Source organism: Trichechus manatus, unplaced genomic scaffold, assembly GCF_000243295.1.
Source record: "Trichechus manatus latirostris isolate Lorelei unplaced genomic scaffold, TriManLat1.0 scaffold00048, whole genome shotgun sequence".
Classification (NCBI taxonomy): Eukaryota; Metazoa; Chordata; class Mammalia; order Sirenia; family Trichechidae; genus Trichechus; species Trichechus manatus.
In genome coordinates, this window is record NW_004443984.1 from 1,925,605 (window position 1) to 1,947,183 (window position 21,579).

At 46.0% G+C, this 21,579-nt stretch overlaps 1 protein-coding gene across 1 annotated transcript in view; it reads right to left on the minus strand.

Annotated features, from left to right (window-relative positions):
* Positions 1-207: 207 nt before the first annotated feature.
* Positions 208-21,579, minus strand: part of SMPDL3B (sphingomyelin phosphodiesterase acid like 3B) — a 26,075-nt gene continuing 4,703 nt past the window's right edge. The window contains exons 2-8 of the mRNA XM_004377243.1: positions 20,488-20,701; positions 17,212-17,309; positions 10,003-10,146; positions 5,328-5,500; positions 3,794-3,974; positions 3,578-3,711; positions 208-573 (exon numbers count right to left, since the gene is read on the minus strand). Of these exons, the coding sequence (XP_004377300.1) occupies positions 208-573; positions 3,578-3,711; positions 3,794-3,974; positions 5,328-5,500; positions 10,003-10,146; positions 17,212-17,309; positions 20,488-20,701 (1,310 nt within the window). The remainder of the gene's footprint in view (positions 574-3,577; positions 3,712-3,793; positions 3,975-5,327; positions 5,501-10,002; positions 10,147-17,211; positions 17,310-20,487; positions 20,702-21,579) is intronic.

The window sequence follows — 21,579 nt, forward strand, 5'->3', positions numbered from 1 at the left end:
ACTAGTTTTTAGATAAGACTTGAAACTTGACGGAAATGTGTTGTGGGGGGGTGTCTTTAGGGCTTCATTTCCGAATCTGGCTGTCTAATTCACTCTCTGGGGACGCGGGAGAAATGGTGGGTAAGTCCAGGTCTCTAAAGGGTGATGCTGACCAGGTTTTACAGGGAGGAAAGTGAGCAGCCCAGGGGGTAACGTGCGACGCCAAGGTCAGGGCAAGAGCAGGGCGCGCATGCCCAGCAGCGCTGCAAGCAGCAGCGCGAGCTGGGGCACTGGCATGGCGCCGGAGGCGCGCAGGCAAGTGGCGTACGCGTCGAAGGCCACCTCGCGTAGCGCGCACACGTGCTCGGTGCGGCAGGCCTTCCCGCAGTTCTGGGCGTCGTAGCTGACAGAGTTGTAGACGTAGTAACGCTGCAACACGCCTTGGTCGCGGGCGATGCGGCCCAGGGCCGAGTGCATGCAGCGGGCGCTGGCGTCCGGAACCTCGTAGGCCTCAGTCAGCCTGTACTCGAGCTGCCAGCTTGGCGTTCCCTGCGCATTCGCCTGGCTCAGGTTCACGAAGTAGGTAACCATGTCCTGGAGAGGGGAGGCGGTGCAGACCTGCCTTAAACAGCTGCCTGGTTCCACTCCAATCCTGCTCCTTGCATTCGCCCCCAGCTTTTTTATAGCCATAATAACCACTATTAGTTATTGAGCGTTTATTGAGAAGGACCCTGGGTGGCGCAAACGGTTTGCCCTTGACCACTTACCTAAAAGTTGGCAGTGTGACCCCACCCAGCAGCTCCAAGGAAGAAAGACCTGGTGATCTACTTTAATAAAAATTACAACCAAGAAAACCCTATGGAACAGTTCTACTCTGGGGTCTCCGTGAGTCGGAATCAATTAGAAGGCACCGGTTTTGTTTTGTTTTAAGTATGTTTGGCAGACATTCTCTGATTGGAACTAATGAGATAACTGTGCTTATTACCCCCATTTCACAGATGAGGAAACTGAGGCCTAAAGAGGTTAGTTCACTTGGTCAGGATCCTACAGCTGTTAAGTGGCAGAGGCAGGATTGGAACCCAGGTTGTTGAACCCCACAGCCTGTGTATTTTCTGTCACACCAAGCTCCCAGCACATAAAAGATGCTCAATAAATATTTTCAGAATGAATGCATAAAAAGCAACATAAAAGAAGTGGGATTAACCATGGGCAAAGTAACCTGCCTAGCTCAGAGAAGTTTTAGAATGTAAGGATACACTCAAGAACCCCTAGGACTTGGGTGCATCTCCAAGACTAGAATCTGGAAGGGTTTCTCTGTCCAACACTTTTGAGTTAAATTTGTAGCCCTGCTTCAGGTCACTAGAGATGGGGTTAGAGGAGCTGCTGTGTTGAACAGCAGCTGCATGCCAGGCACCTTACATATGTTATTTCATTTAAAAACAGTTGATGTGAAGTCAATTTTGGCTCAAGGCAACCCCATGTGTGTTAGGTAGAACTGAGTTCCATAAGGTTTTCAATGCTGATTTTTCAGAAGATCACCAGGCCTTTCTTTGAGACGCCTCCAGGTGGACTCAAACTGCCATCCTTTCTGTTAGCAGCCATGTACTCTAACCATTTAGTCCTTTCAAAACTCTGTGAGGGTACTGTCAATCCTATTTTGCAGATGAAGCAACTGAGTCACAGAGAGAGCAAAAAGTTTATATGTGGTTAAGCCAGGATTAAGATCCGGGTCTGTCTGAGAAGAATGTAGGGCATGTTACGGAGTGGGGGGCAGTGAGGAGGTTCCTCAGCCCTTGCTCAGATCCTGTGAGTGCCTATGTGGGCAACAGACCACACTCTTAAAAATCCTCAGACCTCTTCTTTATCTGCATTTCCTCCTCAGAATCAAGGACCTTCGTTATCTCATCCAGTCTCTGGCTTTAAATGTCCTCTAGATGCTCTCAGCTGTAATATCAAATCTCTAAACCTTTCTCTTCCCTGAAACTCCAACTCAGACATCCAGTTGCCTCCTCCCTTGGTGTTTTCTCTTGGATGCCATTTAGCCATCTCAAAGTTAACAGGCCCAGAATTCTGGCTCCTCCTACAGTCACCCCATCTCAGCAAAGGGCAACCTCATCCTTCCAGTTGCTCAGGCCAAAAACTTGGGAGTCCTCCATAACTTCTTTTTCTCTCACACCCCATATCCAGTCCACCAGCAAATCCTGTCTGCTCTGCCGTCATAATACACCCAGAATCCGACACTTCTTACCCCTCCCACTACTACCCTGGGCCTAACTGTTCCCCCTGCCTCTGCCTTTGCCCTACAGCCTGCTCTCTGCACAGCAGACATGGTGATTTTGTAAAATTAACGTCAGAATATTTCATTCTTCTGCCGTAAACCCTCCAAATCCAGAATCTTCATCATGGTCTATGTGATCTGACCCTGTCTTCTCTCACTCTCCCCTCCACCTTCCACGCCAGCCACACTGGCCTCCTTGCTCTTCTTGTTTATCCCACAGCCTGTGCATTTTCTGTCATACTAAGCCCCCGGCACATAAATATTTGCAGAATGAATTGATAAAAGGCAACACAAAAAGAGTGTGTCTTAGCCCCACTGCAATGGTGCCAAGTACCCAGGTTTTGTTTAAACACACCAAGCACATTCCCACCAAGGGGCCTTTGACTCGCTGTTCACTCTCCTTCCCCAGGTGCCTACATGGCTCACTCCCTCACATCACTCAGAACACTGCTGAAATTTCACCCTATTTGTGACATTTACCCTGCCCACCTCTCTAACACAGCATGCACTCACCCCACCCATCACCACCCTGTCTCCCCACCCTGCTTAGTTTCTGTCCTTAGAACTTCTCTCTGTGGCATACTTAATTTCACTGATTTATTGTCTGTTGCTTCCTGTAAGAATGTCAGCTCCAGGAGAGCAGTGACTTGGTCTGTTTTTGTTCACTTAAGTATCCTCTGAACTTAGAGCGGGGCCCAGCACACGGCAGATGCTTAATACATTTGTTGAATAAATGAAAGAATAATGCTTCTTTGTGATTTCAGCAATCACAAACACATCCTAGGAGGTGAAGGAGTGCTTGATGAGTTAGGGGCCTGCTTTGGCTGGAGCCCAGCTAGAGCCCATGTAGGGAAAAGGTTGGCATGGGCCTGAGGTCAGACTGTAGGAAGCCTTGAGTACCAGGCCAAGGAGATCCAATTTTATATTGTGGGCACTGGGGAGCCACGGAAAGTTTTTGAGCAGGAGAGAAATGGTGTGAAAGCAGTGCTTTAGAAAGATGAATCCCTTCTGTGGTACATAGCAGATGGGCTACAGTGGGGCAGGTCTGGAGGCAGGGAGACCAGGTAGGAGGCTGTAGCAGTGATCCAGGGGCAAAGGGAGTTTGGGGAAAGAAGAATTGATCTGATTTGGTGACAGGATTTGGTGGTGGCTTCAGGGTTCTGAATGTGAGCTGTAGAACAGTGGAAATAATTTGACCTTCCTGAGTTTCAGTGGTCAGTAATGGGTAGATGGGTGGGAAGGAGAGTTAGGGGAGGTGATTATGTGTTTATGTCCCTGCCTACCCTCCCCTGTATCCCCAACAGATGCAGCGCTCCTGACCTGGAGGTTCAATGTAGCTTGGTCATATTCGATTACCCGAATGCCTGGATTGTTGGCCCCATCGACCACTCCAGGTAACGTAGTTTTCCAGGGCGTGACTCCAGGTGTGAGGAACATAACACTGATGGGGGCACCTTTCAGGTGAGAAAGAGGGAATGAGAGATGCTGAAAGAGAAGGAGGAAGGTGGGCTGGCAGCCGCCCTCCAGGTTGTGTACCTGTGTCATCATAGAACATCCGGAAGCTGTCAGTGTGGTGATGCCCAAAGAACTGCCCCGCGATGACCCGATGGTGCTTCCGAACCACCTCTAGGTACCGCTCGTTGAAGTCCTTCCGGAACCATGCCTTGTTCCGTGCCTTCTCAAAGAACCCTGGGGGCACATGGCCAGTAATGTACACCTATGAAGAGAGGGCGCCCAGGAAGGGCTCAGAAATGTCCACCCAGCCCCTCATTTCCATACTCAAAACCTGCCTATCTCCCAAAGACAGGCAGACAGGCTCAAATACATCTCTGAAGTTCTTTCCCATTTCCTCTTCCAGGCTGATTCAGGCGTTTTCTCTGTGCCCAGCAGTGAATGTACCACCTGTTTTCCCGCCTCTGTGCCTTTTCCTATGCTATGCCTGCCACCTGGAGTACCCTTCTCATTTTTCTTTTGTAAATCCTACCCATACTTCAAGGATCACTGGTGGTGAAAGATCAGCAGTTCATACTCACCAGCCACTCCGCAGAAGGAAGATGGGGCAGCTGCCTCCATAAAGATTACAGCCTTGGAAACCCCATGGGGCAGTTCTGCTCTGTCCTATAAGGTCGCTATGAGCGGGATCGACTTGACGGCACCAACAACCACCCATACTTCAAAGCCTAGCTCAAAGGGCATCTCCTCCATGAGGCCTCACTGATCCTTCAGAAGCTAGTCTTCTCCTCTTGGAGCTCAGGCACTGTGACTAAACCATTCTTGCATGGTTGTGCAGTATGAGTATGGGTCATGTGTGCTCTTGTATTGTATCCCTCAAGTCACTCAGCTACCAGTACCTGGGCACTTGGCTACCATTGCAGGAGGTAGAGCAAGGGGGGTTAAGAGCATGAGCTTTGCAGTCAGACTGCAGCTTAGACACCAGCTGTGTGACCTTGGGCAAGTCATTTCGCCTCTCTGAGCCTCACTTCCCTCATCTGGAAGATGGCGATAATAGCACCTGCCTCGTGGAGTTCTGAGAATTAAATGAGATGATCCATATAAGGCACTTAGTAACGTGCCTGATGCAGTGAGTGCTCAAAAGCACCAACCATGAGATCCTGCTGTGACGTGCTGGTCAGTGTCGGGGTTCTAGCACATGAGACACAGGGCCTGTCCTCCAGGACACACCTGGAGAGCTGGGCTGTCACCTACTCTGCATCCCTTGAGGACCAGTACACAAGTGTGGGCTGCAGCTACAGTGTGTGGCAGCAGTAGAAAGAGCACTGACTTGATGTCTGGAGACCAAGGTTCCGGTCTCGGCTTCACTGCTTATTGTGTGACCTCGGAACTGTCACCACTCCTGTGAGCCTCAGGGTCCTCATCTGTAATGGGCCTCAGAATCCCAGCCTCACAGGACTGTTGTGAGGATGGAAGAAGCACCCTCCTGGTGCCCAGCCGATCAAGGACCTTCTATGATGTGGGCATCTCAGGGTGGATGGGTGAGTTTGTGCCGAGGCAGGAGACTTGTTCAGGAAGTGACCTCAAACAAGAAGGAGGAGGAGACGGGGGCCCTTACCATTTCCCCGGCCCAGGAAGCATTGGTCAGCACGTCTTCTAGCCACTGGAACTGCTTGCCAGGGTCAGCCATGCCAGCTGTCTGCTCGTTGTTGCTATAGTACAAATTGGTGTTGAGGACCACAATTCGCCCAGCCCTGCTCGGACCTGGCAACTTCTCAGAATAGAAGGCACCTAGGGTGTCACAGCCAAGGAGAAGCCTGAAGGAGTCCCCTGCCTCTGGCCAGGCATACCTCTGCCCCCCTCTACCACACTCTCCCACCTTCTGCTTCCCTGGCAAGAGGAGAGATGGGGGAGAACCACCATCTTTCCCATAGGAGGGACATCATGGGATCAACGTAGCCAAGTGAGTAATAGCCAAGACTCTGGAATCAGGCTTCCTAGGTTCAGATCCTGAGTCTGTCACTTATTAGCTGTGCAACTTGGGAAAGTTACTTAACCTTTCTGTGCCTCAGTTTCCTCATCTGTATAATAAGTGTGTTTGCCCCTCTAGATCCACTGTCAACCACCTTCTTCATCCAGCTCTCTGCCCCAGGAGGCTGATCTGTGTGAACTAAATCAGTGGGCTTCCTGCCCGTGGGCTTCTGGTTGGCAATGACCAATGGGGAGCCCCAGCAGCAAGAGATGGAAGGAAGGAAGAGAGTGGGGTCAGGCTGTGTCTTTGGAATCAGTGGTTCTCAACCCGGTGATTTTGCTCCCCCGAAGAAACATTTGGCAATGTCCAGAGACATTTTTGGTTGTCACATCTGGGGGATGTTACTGATATCTAGGGATGCTGTTAAACGTCCTACAATGCACAGAGGACAGCCACCACAACAAAGAATGATCAAATCTAAAATGTCAATAGTGCCAAGTTTGGGAAACCCTGCTCTGAACTGATGGTTACTGCTCCTTCCTAGAGTTGATGTGAGGAGTCTAATAACATGCTGAAGGTAGTGCCTGGCAAACAGTTAAGTGCTCAATAAGTATTGGTTGTTACAATCATCATTAGTGCTGTATGTTTAAGAGCATGGGCTTTAAACCAAAAGAGACCTACAAAAACGGAAAAATATACTATGCTCTTGGATAGGAATACTTAACATTGTGAAAATGTCAGTACTACCCAAAGTGATATATAGATATAATGCAATCCCGATCCAAATCCCAACAGCATTCTTCAACAAGATGGAAGAACTAATCACTATATGGAAGGGAAAGAGGTCCTGAATAAGTAAAACATTATTAAAGAAGAACAACGTAGGAGGCCTCACACTACCTGATCTCAGAACCTACTATACAGCCATGGTAGTCAAAACAGCCTGGTACTGGTATAATGACAGACACACAGACCAATGGAATAGAACTGAGAACCCAGATGTAAATCCATCCACTTATGGACAGCTGATCTTCGATAAAGGACCAAAGCCCATTAAATAGGGAAGAGACAGTTTCTTCAACAAATGGTGCTGGCAGAACTGGATATCTATCTGTAGAAAAATGAAACAGGACCCATACCTCACACCATACACAAAAACTAACTCAAAATGGATCAAAGACCTAAATATAAAACCTAAAACTATAAAGATCATGGAGGAAAAAATAGGGACAACGCCCTGCAGCAACCCTATAGGACAGAGTAGAACTGCCCCATAGGGTTTCCAAGGAACGGCTGGTGGATTCGAACTGCCAACCTTTCAGTTAGCAGCCTGAGCTTTTAACCACTGCGCCACCAGAGCTCCAGGGACAACAGTAGGGGCCCTAACGTATGGCATAAATAGAATATCAAACATAACTAAAAATGCACACACAACAGAAGATGAACTGGATAAATGGGACCTCCTAAAAATTAAACAATTATGCTAGATAAAAAGACGAGTCAAAAGAGAACCTACAGATTGGGAAAAAAATTTTGGCTGTTACATATCCAACAAGGGTCTAATCTCTAAAATTTAAAGAAACTTCAACATCTCAACAACAACAAAAAGTAATCTGATTAAAAAACAGGCAAAGGATATGAACAGATACTTCACCAAAGAAGACATTCAGGCTGCTAACAAACATGAAGAAATGCTTACGGTCATTAGCAGTTGGAGAGATGCAAATCCAAACTACGGTGAGTTACCACCTCACCCCAACATTACTAGCAATTAAAAAAAAAACAAACAGAAAATAACAAATGTTGGCAAGGTTGTAGGGAGATTGGAACTCTTATACACTGCTGGTGGGAATGTAAAATGGTACAACCACTATGGAAAATGGTATGGTGCTTCCTCAAAAAGCTAGAAATAGAAATACCATATGATCCAGCATTCCCACTCCTAGGTATATACCCTGAACCGTGGCATGAATACACACACCCATGTTCATTGCAGCATTATTCACAATAGCAAAAAGGTGGAAACAACCTAAATGCCCATCAACAGATGAACAGATTAAAAAACTAGTATATACACACAGTGGAATACTATGCAGTGATAAAAAATAATGATGAATCCACAAAACATCTCACAGCATGGATGAATTTGGAGGACATTATGCTGAGTGAAATAAGTCAATTACAAAAGGACAAATACTGTATGAGACCACTATTATAAAGTAACAACAGAAGGTTTACACATAGAAAAAAAAGAAAAGAAAAACATTCTTTAATGGTTACCAGGGATGGGAGGGAGAAGGAGGGAAAATTACCAAATAGATAGATGACACATATTGTTATTGGTGACAGGAAAGGCAATACACAATATGGGGAGAAGTCCGCACCACATGACCAAGACAAGAGAGGACACTGAGAGGAACACAGGAATAAATGGCAACTACGGTAACTACTATAACATAGACAATCCTGCAACGATAGTATTAACAAACAATAATTTACAATGGATACATAGGTAGGTAGATATGCCAAGAGGTGTGGGAGAGTGTAGGAGAGCATACCCACTGGCAGATACAGGTTTGGTGGTGGATATTCCTACATACATGACTGTAGATGTTTCTCATATCTTAATATAGACAATAGAGCATAAAAGGGGCACAGTCAGGGAAACCTCTGAGACTAACTAAACACCTCATGGAATGAAGTTCCTAGGCTTGAAGGCAAAGAACCATAGACTCGGGACATCTACGTCAGCTGGCACAATATAGTTCATAAAGACAATGTTATGCATCCTACTTTGGTGAGTAGCGTCTGGGGTCTTGAAAGCTTGTGGGAGGCCATCTAAGATACAACTATTGGTCTGTTCCAGTCCAAAGCAAAGGACAGGAAAAAAAAACAAAGACTCAAGGAAGCAATTAGTCCAGAGGACTAAGGGACTACATGAACCACAGCCTACACGACCCTCAGACCAAAAGAACTAGATGGTGCCCAGCTACTACTACTGACCACTCTTAACTGGGATCACAACAGAGGGTCCCGGGCAGAGCAGGAGAAAAATATAGAACAAAAAGCAGCCATCTAAGATACTCCACTAGTCTCACCCTGTCTGGAGCAAGGGAGAAAGAAGAAAACCAAAGACACGAGGGAAAGATTAGTCCAAAGGACTCATGGACCACAACTACCACAGCTTCTACTAGACGGAGTCCAGCACAGCTGGATGTCGCCTGGCTACCACCACTGACTGCTCTGATATGGATCACGATAGAGGGTCCCAGACAAAAGCTGGAGAAAAATGTAGAACAAAGTTCTAACTCACAAAAAAAGACCAGACTTACTGGCCTGACAGAGACTGGAGAAACCCTGAGAGTATGGCCCCTGGACACTTTTATAGCTCAGTAATGAAGTCACTCCTGAGGTTCACCCTTCAGCCAAAGATTAGACAGGTCCATAAAACAAAACAAGACTAAATGGGCACACCAACCCAGGGGCAAGGACAAGGCAGGAGGGGACAGGAAAGCTGATAATGGGGAACCCAAGGTCGAGAAGGGGAGAGTGTTGACAGGTCGTGGGGTTGGCAACCAGTGTCACAAAACAATATGTGTATTAATTGTTTAATCAGAAACTTGTTTGCTCTGTAAACCTTCATCTAAAGTACAATTTTAAAAAATTTAAAAAAAAAATTCAAGTTCACAAAGGAGACCAGACTTGCTGGTCTGACAGAAGTTGGAGGAATCCCGGAGACTATGGCCCGAAGACACCTTTCTGACCTGGAATTGAAACCATTCCCAGAGACCAGCTTCCAGCCAAACAATAGACAAGCCCATAAAATAAACAGTTAACACCCGAGAGGAATGTGCTTCTTAGAGCAATCAATTATATGAGATCAGAAGGGCAATATTAGCCCAAAAACAAAGATGAGAAGGCAGGAAGAGGTAGAAAATCAGGATGAAAGGAAACGAGGAACCCAGGATGGATATGGGGGGAGTTCTGACACATTGCAGGGAATGCAAACAATGTCATGAAACACTTTATGTACAAACTATCGAGTGGGAATCTAATTTGCTCTGTAAACTTTCACCTAATGCACAATTGAAAAAAAAAAAAAGCATGGGCTTTGGAGTCAGCCCAGGATTCTGCTCCCAAGTCTGCCTCTTCTAAGCTATGTGACCTTTGTCAAGTGACTTTTATCTTCAAGCTTCAGTCCCCTTATCTATAAAATGGGGATAAAATCAGTATTTATTTCATGGGGTTATTGTCAAGAAAAAATTAGATCAGAGCGTGGCATATGCTAAATGCTCCTTATAGTAGCACATGATGTTAGTACCTTCTTTGAAGAGAGTGATGGATTCATTACTGAGCCAGGGTCTCCACAGTTCTGCTACCTGATTGTAGATACTGTTGCTCCCTGCTGGCAACTGGTTTTTGGGGTGAAAGTCATGATTTCCCAAAGCAGCATAGACTTTAGTATCTGGGAGGGAAAGGAGAGATATAAAAATACATGATTAAGCATTTGGTGGAGTTAGTAATTTTCAGTTGGCTGCCTGCCATCAGAGATAAGTGGAAAACCACATTTGATAGAATCTGGCTAAACTGCTCAGATTGCAGAAGGAAGAGCAGTGAGTTCCCTGATCCCCGTCCCTAACCCCATTTCTGACAGGAAGTTCCCTGGTCAAAAAGGAGCCCTCAGATGATGAGAAGCGGGAAATTTTTGTTGCTGTTAGTTGCTGTTGAGTTGGCTCCAATGCATGGCAGCCCCGTGTACAACAGAACAAAACATTGACTGGTCTTGTAACATCTTCATAATCGTTGGTATGCTCAAGTCCATTGTTGTGGCCACTGTGCATTTTGAATGCCTTCCATCCTAGGAGGCTCATCTTCAAGCACTATATTGGACAATATTCTGTGGTGATCCATAGGGTTTTCATTGGCTGATTTTCAGAAGTAGATCGCCAGGCCTTTCTTCCTAGCCTGTCTTAGTCTGGAAGCTCTGCCAAAAGCTGTCTACCATGATTGAAATACTGGTGGCAAAGCTTCCAGCATCATAGCAACATGCAAGCCACCACAGTACAACAAACTAACAAATGTGTAGTGGGAGGGGAACTAGAAGGTCTAATAATCTTCAGATCCATTATCAGCCACTTAGTAATTTAGTGTTCCTTGTTCTTGTCAATTGCAGATTCATCTTACTTTTAGAGAAGGGGTCTGGTTCACCTGTAGGAGGTCTTAGGAGTTTCACTCACTCAGGCATTCAACAAATACTTATTGAACACCTACTATGTGCCAAGGCATAGAGCTGGGAACCAGGCACCCAGTCCCAGTCCCAGAGGCCTGACAGTTCAGTAGGGCTGACAGGCAATGAGTAATTAGATGTGTGAGGGCTGTCACAAAAAGGGAAGGGCTGCTTGCTGTGGGAATGTGTAATGGGGTTGGGGAGGATGGGGGAGGCCTTCCTGAGGAAGTGACTCATGAATGAGAACTGGAGGAGGAGGGAAGCCTATCAGACTTATTTCTTCTTCCAGAGCAGCCTCATGCCTGCTTTTATTTTACGCTGTGTCTGGCATGTAGATGGTGCTCAATAAGTATTTCACAATGAACAAAAACTCCTCTTAAACTCAGAGCAGGACCTTACCTTTTATGAACTTGGCCCACCTCAGGGACCGACCCTAAGCCAGTCCAGGTAGGCTAGAGCCTCCAATTCCCTGTTTTGGGAAATATCTCTAAAAACCCCCTTTGCCTTTAAGTATAGCCTACAAGATCTGGAAATGCTGCGAGTTCTTTCAAAAGAGGAGGTTATAGAATCCCCATGAGGAATTGTTTGCAAAGCTGGAAGCCATCCCTGTGACTGCCAGAAAGAACCTTACCTCTCTACAGTAAGTGCTGACATTCGTTAGGAAAAAACACAAATCCCTGGAATCACAAGAGCATATGAGAAGGGAAGGGATCACTCCCATTTTTTTTACTGCTTCTGTGTGCCAGGCACTGTTAGAAGCTCCTTACAAGTGAGAAACCATTTTAATTCTCCTGGAATCCAGATTTTTGGGGTCCATGGAGTTGGGATGTCCCACTGTCATGGATTGAGCTGTGTCCCTCAAAAATGCATGTCTCAGTTTGGCTAGGCGATGATTCCCAGTGTTGTGTGATTGTCCACCATTTCGTTATCTGATGTGATTTTCCTATATGTTGTAAATCCTATCTGTATGATGTTGAGATGGGCTTAGCGGCAGTTATGTTAATGAGGCAGGACTCAATCTACAAGATTGGATTGTGTCTTGAGCCAATCTTGAGATACAAAAGAGAGAAGTGAGCAGAGTTACGGGGAACCTCATACCACCAAAGAAGTAGTGCCAGGAGAAGAGCGCATCCTTTGGACCCGGGGACCCTGTGCTGAGAAGCTCCTAGTCCAGGGGAAGACTGATGACAGTGACCTTCCTCCAGAGCCGAGAGAGAAACCCTTCCCCTGGAGCTGGCGCCTTGAATTTGGATTTCTAGCCTACTAGACTGTGAGAGAATAAGCTTCTGTTTGTTAAAGCCATCCACTTGTAGCATTTCTGTTACAGCAGCACTAGATAGTTAACTAAGACAACTAACCAGGCCATTTGCTCTTAGGTGTCTTTTGAACCTTGAAGAAACTGGTTTCCTAAAGTCACCTTTAAGTCAAACAGTAACCTATTAAGCAGTTTAGTAGAGACCCTTTTGCCCTAGGCATCGGGCTCTTTTGGAGAATTATCTATGTGCAGTCAGTTGGGAGAAACAGGAACTCCAGGGTCTGACTGGAAGCTGTGTTTTAAGGTTAATTATTATTACGTAAACACTGTTTTGGCCCCGTTTCCATGACATTGTTGATGGGGTGGGGTATAAGAGTCTTTGGAGGATTTCTCATCTTCAAAATATTTTTGACTCCCTAGGTGAAATGAGGAAACCCTGGTGGCATAGTGGTTAAGTGCTACAGCTGCTAATCAAAAGGTTGGCAGTTCAAATCCAGCAGGCGCTCCTTGGAAACTCTATGGGGCAGTTCTGCTCTGTTGTATAGCGTCGCTATGAGTTGGAATCAACTCGATGGCAACGGGTTTCTTTTTTTTTTTTTTTTTTTTGGTTTAGGTGAAGTGATGACATGGCTCCCTATGTAAAAGGATGAATAAGGAAGACCAAAGAATTGACGCCTTTGAATTGTGGTGTTGGCAAGGAATATTGAATATACCATGGACTGCCAAAAGAAGGAACAAATCTGTCTTGGAAGAAGTCAACCAGAATGCTCCTTAGAAGCAAAGATGGCGAGACTAGGTCTCACATACTTTGGACACGTTATCAGGAGGAATCAGTCCGCAGAGACGGAAATTATGCTTGGTAAAGTGGAGGGTCAGTGAAAAAGAAGACCCTCAATGAGATGGACTGACACAGTGGCTGCAACAATGGGCTTGAGCCTAACAACTATTGTGAGGATGGCGCAGGATTGGTCAGTGTTTCGTTCTGTTGTACACAGGGTCGCTATGAGTCGGAACGACTTGACGGCACCTAACAACAACGAGAAGGTGAAATGTTACCCTGATTTGCAAATCATATGTTAAACCAACTTCAGTCAATTTCTATTATTGGTTTAATATGATTTTTATTTTAACACAGGCGTAAGCTCCATGAGGATATGACCTGGTATCTAGTTCACTGCCATGTCTCCTGCCGCTAGAACAGAGTCTCATCCATAGTGGATGCTCAATAAATATTTGTTGACTGATTAAATGAGTGAATGGATTACTTTGTTCAATCCTCATAACAACCTTATGGACAACCATAGTTTTCTTTTTCACACAGGGAGAAACTGAGTCTTAATGAGATTACCCAGCTAGAACATGGCAGAGCTAGAATTGGGACCGAGATTTGTATGTCTGCATTCCCAACCACTCTGCCTTGCTGGAGAGTCAGGGACCAGTATTTGGAGCAACTCTGATGGGTAACAGAGGTGGGACGTGGCAGGAAGAGCACACGGCTTAGAATCTGAAATCTTGAGTTTCAGTCTCTTCCTCCTCTCCAATAAGTTGTCTGACCTCTCTGTGCTTCAGCTTATTTATCTAGAAAATGGAAAATGTTCTGCTTGACCTGTGTTGTTATAATTCTCAAATAAGATAATATCTCATTTCATCTCTTCTAATTTGTTCTCATGTTAACATCTCTGAAACTGGAGTGTGTTTACCACTGAGGCTATGGGAAAGCACTATATCATTTTTTAATTGGTAGCAGTTTTTTCTTAGTGATACAAAAAATAATGATGCATCTTAACAGCTGATGGCATCTTGGATATTAGGAAATGCAATAAATGTGCAATTATGGCAAAAGCTATACAATTTTATAATTTACAATTATATGCTACATCATAGGTGCCCTGGTTGTGTAATGGTTAAGCACTCAGCTGCTAAGGTAGGTGGTTCAAACCCACCCAGCGGCTCCACAGGAGAAAGACCTGGCGATCTCCTCCCACTGAAAACCCTACGGGGGCAGTTTGTCACATGGGGTCACTAGGAGTCAGAATCAATGTGACGGTACCTAACAACATGCTAAATCATAGCTAATAAAGCATATTCTTATCCGTTATTTTACTTTTATTCCAGAAGCTCCATGTGGAACAGTCGAAACAGTACTCAAAGTGGGATATAAGTTTCCACCCTAGGTACTGACTAGCTTTGAGCCACAGGTTCCTTATCTATAAATTGGGAATGATAATACCTATTGCTGGTATTGGAGCCCTGGTGGTGCAGTGGTTAAGAAATAACCAAAAGGTTGAATCCACCAGCCACTCCTTGGGAACCCTATGGGGCAGCTCTACCCTGTTCTATAATGTCACTATGAGTTGGAATCAACTAGACGGCAACGGGTTTGGTTCTTTTGGTTTATTGTTGGCATTGGGGGGAGTGACTTGGTTTGACCCTCAATAGTGACCTCTGGAGGCCCCTGGGTGGCAAAAATGGTTTACCCTCATCTACTAACCTTAAGGTTGGTGGTTCGAAACCACCCAGTGGTGCAGCAGAAGAAAGGCCTGGCAATCTGTTTCCATAAAGACTATGGCCAAGAAAACCCTATGAAGCAGTTCTACTTTGTAACACATGGAGTCACTATGAGTCAGAATCAACTTGACAGCAGTGGGTTTTGGGGTTTTAGTGATCTCTGCTAGAAAATCCTCACAACTGGACCGATAAGTAACATCAAGATAAACAGAGAAAATATTGAAGTTGTCAAGGATTTCATTTTACTTGGAGCCACAATCAACACCCATGGAAGCAACAGTCAAGAAATCAAAGGATGTATCGCATTGGGCAAATCTACTGCAAAAGACCTCTTTAAAGTGTTAAAAAGCAAAGATGTCACCTTGAGGACCATGGTGCTCTTGACCCAAGCCATGATATTTTCAATCGCCTTATACGCACGTGAAAGCTGGACAATGAATAAGGAAGACTAAAGAAGAATTGATGCATTTGAATTATGGTGTTGGTGAAGAATACCGAATATACCATGGACTTCCAAAAGAATGAACAGATTTGTTTGGGAAGAAGTACAGTCAGAATGCTCCTTAGAAGCAAGGATGGCGAGACTTCATCTCACATACTTGGCCATGTTATCAGGAGGGACCAGTCCCTGGAGAAGGACATCATGCTTGGTCAAGTAGAGGGTCAACGCAAAAGAGGAAGACCCTCGACGAGATGGATTGACACAGTGGCTGCAACAATGGGCTCAAGCATAACAAGGATTGTGAGGATGGTGCAGGACTGGACAGTGTTCCGTTCTGTTGCGCATAGTGTTGCTATGAGTTGGAAACAACTCAAGGATACCTGTCTTAGTCATCTAGTGCTGCTGTAACAGAAATATCACAAGTGGATGGCTTTAACAAACAGAAGTTTATTCTCTCGCAGTCTAGTAGGCTAGAAGTCCAGATTCAGGGCACCAGCTCCAGGGGAAGGCTTTCTCTCTCTATCAGCTCTGGAGGAGGGTCTTAATCATCAGTCTTCCCCTGGGCTAGAAGCTTCTCCTAGTAGGAACCCCAGGTCCAAGGAACGCGCTCTGTTCCCAGCATTGCTTCCTTGGTGATATGAGGTCCCCCTGTCTCTCTGCTTGCTTCTCTCTTTTATATCTCAAAAGATATAAAAGACACAATCCAATCTTGTAGATTGAGTCCTGCTTCATTAACATAACTGCCGCCTATCCCACCTCATTAACATCATAGAGGTAGGATTTTACAACACATAGTAAAATCACATCAGATGACAAAATGGTGGATAATCACACAATACTGGGAATCATGGCCTAGCCAAATTGATACACATTTTTGGGGGACACAATTCAATCCATGACAGTACCTAACAACAACAAGCTAGAAGATGAGCAAGCCCAAGCATGTCTGGGTTGGTTGATTTGGGTTAGGTAGGCAGGAAGTATCCAAGCGTCTTTGCATAGATTGGTTTATATTGAGGGGAGGTGGAGAAGAGGAAGTTGTTTCCAGAATAGATGTGAGATGGAGTGGGAGTGATGGAAAACCCCAGTGCTCAAACCAAGATTTGCCTCCCCACCCTTGCCATGCGACCTTGAGCAGTTTACTTGACCCCAAGGCTCACTCACAGTCCTCAGCAGTAAAATTGGAATGGTAATAGCATCGCTTTCTAGGATTATCATGACAATGAATATAAAATCCTTAGAGTCTTACCTGCCACTTAATACTCAATACATATAGTTATTGCTGTTGCTGATGTTATTATTTGTTATTATTACTATTCCATAACTGGGTCCTGGGCACCCATGACTAGGACCTTCAGAAGGAATAGCTGTACCAGAACCTGAAGAGGGGTTGTAAGTGGGCTGCATTCAGAGGTCCCCAGCTGGCGGCCTGTGAGCCTCATTCACCCCAGGACCTTGCGTTTGTCAGAGCCTGTTTAAAAACATTTTCCAGTGCAGTCAGGCGGAGAACGCAGACCCCATTCTCCCTGTCACGTCCTGCGGGGCAGCTGCCTTACACTCTCAGGCACTGCCTGCTCTGCCAAGCTCTGCAGGTCTTGGAAGCACCAAGAAACAGCACCTTGGGTGGAAAAGAGCATCTCCCAGCTGCCCCAGAAGGGGCATGGTTTGAGGGTGGAGGATGCCAACTCCGGGGCCAGAGCCTAGAGTAGGAATAATAATGGTACCTACTCATACAAGGACTGTGTGCAAGCCCATGTGAGACTGATTCAGGGATGACGCCTGGATATAACTGTAGACACTCTGAGAAGGGACTGTGGGTCTGGTTAAAAAGGTAGGGTGGAAGGCAGTGAAATGTCACCATTAATATGACTCTGTGTGCCCAGATCCCATGAGATCACACGTTCCTTGCAGAGTTGTTGGAGGGTAAGAAATGATGGCTGTGAAGTGCTTGGCACAGGACCTGGCTGACAACGGGATGTCAGCAGTCTCCAATAGATGAAGGTCGTTACTCTTGATCTTGCTGCTTGTGTCCCCCCACTGTGCCAGGCCCTACCTGGGGTCAGGGAATGCTGTGGGCAGTCCCATGGGAGAGTCTTACCTGGAAAGACCACTCTGATGAGCTTGGTCAAGCGTTCCACAATTTCCAGCACAGCCGCCTCTCCCAGCTTCTCATTGGGCACGTGAGGCGTGTCATCCCTACAAAACACCAGCAGACCAGTTTGGTACAGGCAACTCGGGGAGGAGCAGGAGAAAAGGAAGAGAAGGCTCTGCAGTGAGAAGAAAGCCTGTGGGACAGGGCCTCAGATGTCCACTGAGGGGAAATGGCCAGGCTGGAGCTGGGAATCAGACAGGAGAGAGTTCAAATCCTGGCCCTGCCATTTACCTGCTACGGGTCCCTGGTTTGATTGTTTAACCTCTCTGAGCCTCTGTTCATCTGTAAAATAAGGATAGTAACTCCTCATAGAATTTTTTTGAGTACAATAAAACAATGATGGAGGAAATTATGTATAAAATACAGTAGCTGCTAAGTTGTAACTACTATTATTAATATTTAGAGATGGAAGCTCAGAAGTTCCAGTCCCATCTGCAAGTCCCCAGGAAGCACAGGGATGAGAAGCCACTCTGAATTCTGCCCCTTTCCCCAGGAGTTCTAAGGAGTTTGGAGCTGGCTTCAGAGTATGGGGTTCTAGTCTGTTCTAGGGCAGGTCCAGGACCTGCTCCAGGACCCTTTTGTCCCTTGTTTGACTGACGTAAGTTCCTGCATCCACCTTAGAAATGCTCAGCCAAGTTGGGGAGTGAAGGGAGGAGGATGGTAGAAAGTTTGGTTTGGGAAGGGAGAGGAGCCCCACCAATCTAGATCCTGAGGTCTCTGTGGGACTATACAGAGCAAGGCAGCCCTGCCCAAGTACTAGCCCAGGAAAGATAATAATACGGCTAATAGCAGCTCACCCTGACTGACTATGTACCAGGCACTTGCTATGTGCTATATTCATATCCGCTAATTTGTTCCTCATAATAACCCTACAACTTAAGTTCTGCTAATATCTCCATTTTACAGATAAGGAATCCAAGGCACAGAGAAGTAAGAATTCCTGAGTGTAGACAGCTAGAAAGTGATGGAGCCAGGATTTGAACCCTGTCAGCCTGCCTCCAGAGTCCATGTTCATACCCATTACATCTTATTGCATCTCTGCTACCTTCATGAGGACAGCAAGAGGAGCTATTTATCCTTAAAACTCCTTGGGGATAGGCCAGGAATCCAAAGACATTGGAAAAAATTTTTTTTTTTTTTTTTTTTTAGTGCAGAGGATCTGATTCTGTCTGATGGAAAACACGTCCAGTTTCTACAGGTTATCAGCCAAAGATTGCAGCTCCCTCAGAGAAGTCACATTTCTTAGAAATTGAAGAATTATAAAGGATCCTAAGAGGTCATCTGATCCAATACCATATACTTCTGCAGGGTCCCAGAGATTTCCAGAAAAGTCATGCATCTGTTAAAGGATCATAAATTTCCCAAAGCAGCCATGTTTCCCAGGGGGCTTGCATCTTTCAGAATGTTACACGTTTCTTTGAGCCCCCCCTCTCAGAGAATTCAGAGACACCCCCAGTATGACCCCTCACAGGAGCAAATAAGCAGCAATGTCCAGGGTCGTGGCCTAAATCTCACCCTCAGGTTGATTCCAGAGCCTAGGGAAGCCAGAGCTGTCCAGGCCCCTCCTGAGACACTGTCCATTCCTTAGGTGTCCAGCCTTGTTTCTCCATCTGTCGACCACAGGATCCCCCTGGGGGTCGTTCCTAGTCACGTGCATATCACACTCAGGAATAGCTGGGGGTACAGTGGGTTTGAGCCTGGCCTGTAGAAGCATTCGTTGAGGCCAACAGAGGGAACATAAAATCAGAGCTCTCTCCAGCCTTCCTCACCTGCTCCCCTGGTTCACTACCTCCTGCAGGAAGTCTTTGCCAACCCTGCCAGATTGGGTCAGGGCCCTGCAAGGCTCCCACACCCTCCCTCCCCACCCAGCAGCCCTCTCTCCTCCCTGGGACATAATGATTGGTGGGTTTGTTAGCGCAGCCCACAAGATTGTGAGCCCCTGGAAGGCATGCCTGCATCTTCATCATCTCAGTACTCTCAGTGTCTACCCCAAAGCTGGACATAAGACAAGTGAGGGAGGCAGGGAGCGAAAGGGTAAACCTTGAGTGATGAAGAAGGCAGGCTCTGAGGGAAGTTGAAGGATTTATAGCAGCATCCTTGGATGAAGGGCAGAAACTGCATCTCTGTGGCTAGGTATCTATGCCGCCCGTGTCCAGCAGTGCTCTAACCAAAGCAACTCCCCAGAGCATTGGGCAGCCCACGGTGGCCAGAAGCTGACCAGGACACTTGGTCCCACCTCTGGACCACTTTCAGCCCTCATAACTTCTTCTGTCCCTGCATTAGAACCTTAGGGCTGGGAGTCCCTACATGCCAGAAGGAGTGGCTCCAACGATGATCATCCCGCAGCTTAACTCTTTCATTACCATCGAGTTAACGGTATACCAGCCACTTGTTATGCTTGTGGACCTCTGAGGTAAGGTGTTATTCTGGTTCTCATGCATTTAGTGTCAAGGTGGGTCCCTTTTGAAATGTGTAGCTCTGCAGACTGGAGTTGGAGCTACGTCATTGTAAAGGTTAAGCATTCTATTAGGTGATGCTTTGTGGATGTGTTAGTTTTGTAAACTTTTGCCTTTTTTTCCTTTATTTCTGTGAGAAAAGGCTTGCAAGCATAAATTATGGCTTTCCTGTGTGTTAGTTAGGGAACCCTGATGGGCTTGTTTTGGTTTTTCTGTGTTATACTTGGAAAACCAGAGGTTCCCCATGTAACCTAATGGAAAGGCTCCCTCAATAAATTATTTATACAGCTCTCATTGATATGTTATACCACAGATCGGTGGTGCTATAGTGCCACTCACTTCATTGGTGGTTTGTATTACCAGATCATATTTCTCAAAATCCATATTACCAACCAAAAATCTAAACACACTCAGTTAGTAAGCATGCATTCCAATACTGAAAACACATGCCATCAAAAAAGAAAAAAATTAAGGAGAAAAAAATTAAAATACAGTTCACCAGATGCTCAGACGTCACAACCAAGTCCCCAGCCTCAGTGGGAGCTGTGTTCTGAGGCCAGGGGACATGGAGGTTGTAAGCACAGGCTAGAATCATCCAGACCCGGGCTTGGGCAAGTGACTTAACTCCTTTGACCTTCAGGTTCCTTATCTCGAACACAGGGCTGGTTGGGAAATTAAATGAGATAATGTGGGTAAAGGGCATGGCTGTCACATGGCATGTAGAAAGTGCCTGGCGAAGGGTAGCTGCTGACATGACCACTCTCACCCAGTCCAGAGAATGAAGTCTGGCTCTGGCAGGATCTGCTTCATGGCGTAGATGGAGGAGTTGATGAGGGCCCAGGGAGAGTCGCAGAGGTAGTTGCCCCAGGGGCCTGCGTTGGATACGGGCTGGGAGCCAGCTGATGGGCACACCCGGAGAGGGTCTTCAGATACCTTGTAGTCAGGATCAAGGTGCAGATCAGAGATGTGCCAGAACTTTCCTGCAGAGGAAAAGAGACCCTCCCTCAGTGCAGGTGCCTCCCTGAGCCTGGCTGGGGAGAAGTTCAGGGGAACCTGGGCAGTAGTGGTGGGGACTGTTCACAGATAGGAGGAAACCTCCACTGGGCACCCAGGGCAAGGAGAAGACAGGCCCATGTGTGTGGCTTTGCCCAGGAAGGAACTGAGCATAGTAGAAGGAGCACAAGCTCAGCTGTATCCCTGACCTGCTCTGTGACCTTTGGTGAAGCCCTTTCTGTCTCTGTACCACATCAGCAGCATGAGGGTGATATGATTCTTCAGGACCCTCTTGGGTCTAGCATTCTAAGCAGAGTGCTTATTTTAAAGCAAGAGAGTGGGAGTTAAACAAATTTGAAAACCTAGAGGAAATGAACAAATTTCTAGAAACACACTACCTACCTAAACTAACACAAACAGAGGTAGAAAATCTGAACAGACTCATAACAAGAGAAGAGATTGAAAAAGTAATTAAAAAAAAAAAGAATTCCCAGCAGAAAAAAGTCCTGGCCCACATGGCTTCACTGGAGAATTCTACCAAACATTCAGAGAAGAGCTTGCACCAGTGCTACTCAAACTATTTCAGAACATAGAAAATAAGGGATACTTCTGAATTCATTCCATGAAACCAGCATAACCCTGATACCAAAACCAGGCAAAGACACCACCAAAAAAAAAAAATTTGCAGACCAATATCTCTCATGAAAATATATGCAAAAATTCTCAACAGAATTCTAGCCAATAGAATTCAGCACCATATAAAAAATAATAATAAATAATACACCACAACCAAGTGGGATTCATACCAGGTATGCAAGGGTGGTTCAACATTAGAAAATCAATCAATGTAATCCACCACATAAAT